The sequence below is a fragment of the Abrus precatorius genome, unplaced genomic scaffold, assembly GCF_003935025.1.
Source record: "Abrus precatorius isolate BTA unplaced genomic scaffold, Abrus_2018 Scaffold5, whole genome shotgun sequence".
Taxonomy (NCBI): domain Eukaryota; kingdom Viridiplantae; phylum Streptophyta; class Magnoliopsida; order Fabales; family Fabaceae; genus Abrus; species Abrus precatorius.
Window position 1 is genome coordinate 16,335,106 of NW_020874395.1, and position 4,517 is coordinate 16,339,622.

At 34.2% G+C, this 4,517-nt stretch overlaps 1 protein-coding gene across 4 annotated transcripts; it reads right to left on the reverse strand.

The window, feature by feature from the left end:
- Window positions 1-208: 208 nt before the first annotated feature.
- Window positions 209-4,234, reverse strand: LOC113867184 (2-oxoglutarate-Fe(II) type oxidoreductase hxnY-like). Of its 4 annotated transcripts, none has more exons than XM_027502293.1 (11): window positions 4,086-4,234; window positions 3,775-3,970; window positions 3,521-3,619; window positions 3,337-3,388; window positions 2,862-2,983; window positions 2,671-2,771; window positions 2,530-2,588; window positions 1,976-2,032; window positions 1,506-1,551; window positions 947-1,026; window positions 209-655 (listed from the first exon to the last, which is right to left on the reverse strand). In XM_027502293.1, exons 1-11 carry the CDS (start codon window positions 4,191-4,193, stop codon window positions 565-567), a joined length of 1,011 nt encoding a protein of 336 aa, XP_027358094.1. In that variant the 5' UTR covers window positions 4,194-4,234; the 3' UTR covers window positions 209-564. The 4 variants fall into 4 exon arrangements, with proteins under 4 accessions (XP_027358094.1, XP_027358096.1, XP_027358095.1 ...); XM_027502295.1 differs by having other exon boundaries at window positions 352-655; window positions 2,862-2,913; window positions 3,333-3,388; XM_027502294.1 differs by having other exon boundaries at window positions 352-655; window positions 3,521-3,622.
- Between the last annotated feature and the right edge of the window lie 283 nt (window positions 4,235-4,517).

The window sequence follows — 4,517 nt, forward strand, 5'->3', positions numbered from 1 at the left end:
GGTGACTTGGAATGGAGAAACTTGATTCCATCACGTTCTATTTCAATTTAAACAATTCAAATAACAAAATTAAAAAAATATTTTATTCCAAATTTCATTCCTTTCCACCAACCCAAAAACAAAATCTTAAGGAAATACAAATTACAAAGAAATAAAAGCTAAATGGCAAGCAGCATTAAAAAATTGAAAGGGCTAAAAGCATTCCATTGAAGCAATGCTAAATTTTATCCTCCTATCATTCCCAAATTTAAGTTTGAAAAATAAATAAATACATCCATTAATTCCATACATGTTCTTACATGTTTAACAAGTACCAAACCATATAGCTAACACCCCCGCTACCCAAAAATCTAAACAATGCTAATGTATGGTGCTGTTTTTCCTAATAATACAATATGCAGATCAAAAAGCTCTATAATTGAAGAACTTAAGAAACAAATTTTCTAGGTGAGCTCCAAAAGACTGAGTTCTTAAGCTTGTTGCTTATTGTAAATATCTAAATCAGCCAGCATAAGTATCCTTGTGAAAATTCTCCAGGTTCTGCAGTCACAAATGATTGAGTACTTAAGCTTGTTGTTTCTTATAAATTTTCAAATCAGCATGAGTGTCATTGTAGCGCTGCGTCATATAGTCCCCGCATAAGATAGGAGGAAATCTGGCAAAAAGAGAAAATGTAGGGATGTTAGAAATTTAAACCTGTCAACATGAATCTAATGCATAATCTACAACTACCAGTGTTCAAGTAAACAAAGATCTATGGTCATTCAAACGTAAATCTAAACACACTCTTATTTGTTTGTTAGACATTTGAGTGAACAAATTGCTTGATTTAGTGCTTTCGTAACCAAACAAATCAACTTCAGAATAGAAGATTGAAATATGACATTGATATTAACTTTCTCACATACAACATGGTGTCAAATTTAATATGACATGTTTAACGTACTTGGGTGGATTATTATTTGATTTGCAGGTAGGCAAACACTCCACTAGACAATCATAACTAGGCTCCAAAAAGTATGCAATCTGTAAAAGGAAACAACACTATGATTAGCATATTACATGATTTTGCCAAGCTTTGTGTGTTAAAATTGATATAAAGAATGCATAATCAAGGAGTAGACCAAAAATTTTGGGGACTAAATTTTGGCAAATAATCTTCTTAAGATTCACATTTATTGCTATCATTGAATGGACAAAAGGGAAAACCAACGTTGCTGGCAAAATACCAACCGTGACATTTTCGGATTGTGGTGGCTATAAACTACACTTGCATTGTGAACTTTAATGCTAACAGAAGATAATACAAAACTTTAAATATTGATTTATATTTGGCCAGATAAGTACATAAAAGTTTCAGTTTAAAATTCAAACACGAAAAACAGTGGGTTCTTGAGGGAGGCATAATATATTATACTTACAATATGATATTGGCTTTGCAATAAAATTAAAAATCGAAAGGGAAAGAGTAAAAAGTTGAACCAAGAAAAAGAAATCATGCTTACAGAATATCTTTCTTGACCATTTCCAAGAACTCTGTGCAGTGTGGACCTGAGCATAAATGCAAAGAAAATTGTTGATTATACCATGAATGGAAGTTAAATGAAAAAGGATATACTGTATAGATACACCAAAGGCCAAATAACATTTTATTTAACTCTGGTTTTATCTTAGCATATTAACTCTCTGACATAATGATAGAATACCACTCAACATTTAAAGTGTCGTGAGATTGAGAGCACCTAAAAATACTAATATAGTATGTATACACGCAATTCTCATTTATTCACAGAAAGCTAAATCTACAATAAAGGAAACTATCAGGGAAGTCGCTAAGTCACACAAATCAATCTTTCATAAATACAAGCATAGATGGAGGCTCATTATTAGTCTTTTAAATTCCTCCAAGGTCAGAATTATGTCTGCCTTTGATCAAGCTCAGAAATACTTAAAAGGTGGAAAAAAAATTTCTTACTTAAAGACACAGTTGCTCCAGCGCTCCAGCATGTCACCAAGATTCACTATGAATGCACTGCAACATAAACATTCAGCTAAACAATGAAAATAGTTCAGGAGAAGGGCATGAAAAGGGTAATAAACTTAAAAGGCCTAGGAGCATTCTTCCTGTCTTTGCAGCCTAGTATGTCTAATACTTGATAGAATGCACCTCAAAAAGAATTAGAAATATAGAAACATATATTATATGAGGCAGATAATTGCAATTTTACTTTGGTTGAATTGTTTTGGTGTGCTTTGATGATGTCAAACGAAAGGTATGACTTCTTACATGAGCCCCTCATATAGATTTCTATGAATGACAATTGGAAACTCTATGTTGGGACAAAAAAATCCATAAAAAATAATCTTAAGGGAAGAAGGGCAACTAAAAAATTCAGAAAATAGCTCACAAATTAATGTCAGGATGAACAAGAAAGAAGAATTTTCATTACTGCATAGCATGCAAACACCAACTCTTCATAATCATTTTTTTTCTTAACCTATAAAAGGTACAGCGATATAGGGACTAACCCCCTCAATGGCGCCACATCCTCCCATATCTGAGGTTTAGCATCCCTATCCTTGCATATCTGCAATAGAAGACATTAATGTTTTAAAACTAATTACACAAAAATATTAGCAACTTCAAAGAAATATCAATTGCCCTCTTACTTGAAGACCTGAGACTTCATCTGTTGCCAACAGAGTAATTAAACCAAAATCAGTATGAGCTCCAGCTCCATATAACCCTTTGGAGGGATCCGAAATTTGAACTTCGAAGAACAGAAATGAAGACAACTGGGTAAGTTATCTTTCCTTGTAATTGTACAAGGTATGAGGCACAAAGACTACGGAATCAATACCTCCATAGTGCAGCAAACGGAGCGTTGCAATGGGCTCTCCAAGCATTTTTGGCTGATCAAAAAATTTAGCATCCAAACCAAGTGCAAGGGCTATTATCTTTGCAACTGCTCTCCCAACTTCTCTGGATTGAACAAAAAATCAAACGATGACAAAAATGTGAAATTCTTTTCCTCCATAATACAGAACTTCAGTCCAAATGAGCAACCAAGACAGTTAACACGGTCTAATATTTTCTGCATACATTGACAACACAAAAGAACAAAATATGACTTCAATCCCCTCCCACCATGGCAAGGAAGAACAAGGAAACACATTGGACAAGGATTTCGAGGAAGAATCTTTTGTTAAAAGAAAAACAGATGCAGCAAGGTGGTAGCAAAAACACACTTAGTAAGTTCCACCAACGCTACAATGATCAAAATACAAGAATAATGTTGCATCTTATTACAGATAAATAGCATCAATGAAACGTACAATGCCTCTCGATGGAACTTTTCCATAGTATCTCTCCACCTTGGAAGAACATCTACACGAAAAGAAAGTTCATGAAAAAGTTAAAAAAAGAGAAAGAAAATCGAAGGAATTGGATGACTCATTAGGTAAAAGTTAGACTTTTCTTCTCCAAAAGTCTCAAAGACCAAAACTTTGACTCCTTTACCTGGTGCAGGCCATTTATTTGGGCCATAAAACGGTTTCTTCGATTCTGGGTCTTCTTCAGCTACTTCAACTCCAATATAATACCCCTCTTTGTAGTCTCCTACTTAACCATGCAGAGAAAAAGGTCATCATTCATCAAGGTTCAGAAAACAGAACAATAAGAAGAAGAAGAAAAAAAAAACAGAAGAAGAAGAAAAAGAAAGAAAACATAGTTGAATCTATATAAACATGCAACAAGCGCAGAAGGGTATATACCATGTACTTGGTTTTGAGGATCAAGTATCTCATCAAGAACAGGGGTGTATCCCCTGTGTTTTTCACTCCTCAGGACCTTCATCTTTTCCTTCTGTGGAAGGGAGAAGAATTTCTTGCTTTGTGCAAAAACGTCATCCATGAATTCCTGGCTTATCCCATGATTGACAACATAGAAAAAACCAGAATCCAAACATGCCTTTTGTTTTTTTCCAACCACAAGAAATAACAACAATAATAAGATCACTTAGAAAAAGTTGAAAATTCAAGCGAAGTCAATTGACCCGAGTGAGGTTGAAGAATTGAAACCAAACCTGTTTGAGCAAATTCACGGATTGGCTTATGTCGGGATTGGAGAGGTCGATGCAGTTGAGAACAGAGGATTTGATGGTGTCAGAGGATTGTGTACTCTGTTTTCCCATGTTGACAAAACGAAAGATAGCCTCTGGTTCCTGAATCAGTTTGCACTTTTGCATTGAGAAAGAGAAAGGAAAAAAGTGAATGGCTTTTGCTTATATAGGCATATTCAGCACAATAACATTGGTCCACAATCGTTGCCACCGTTCATAGCAGCCATCGTTTTTTTTTTTTCATTTATATATAATTTTTGTCGCTTATTTAGGAATAGACATCTATTGGTTGCAAATTATTATAATTTTATTACTTTTCTTTTTCGCTTTTGCTAAATTGTGTTTTATCCATAATTGGATTAGAATATTTATTTTGGGTTTGGTGGAGTTTGTTGT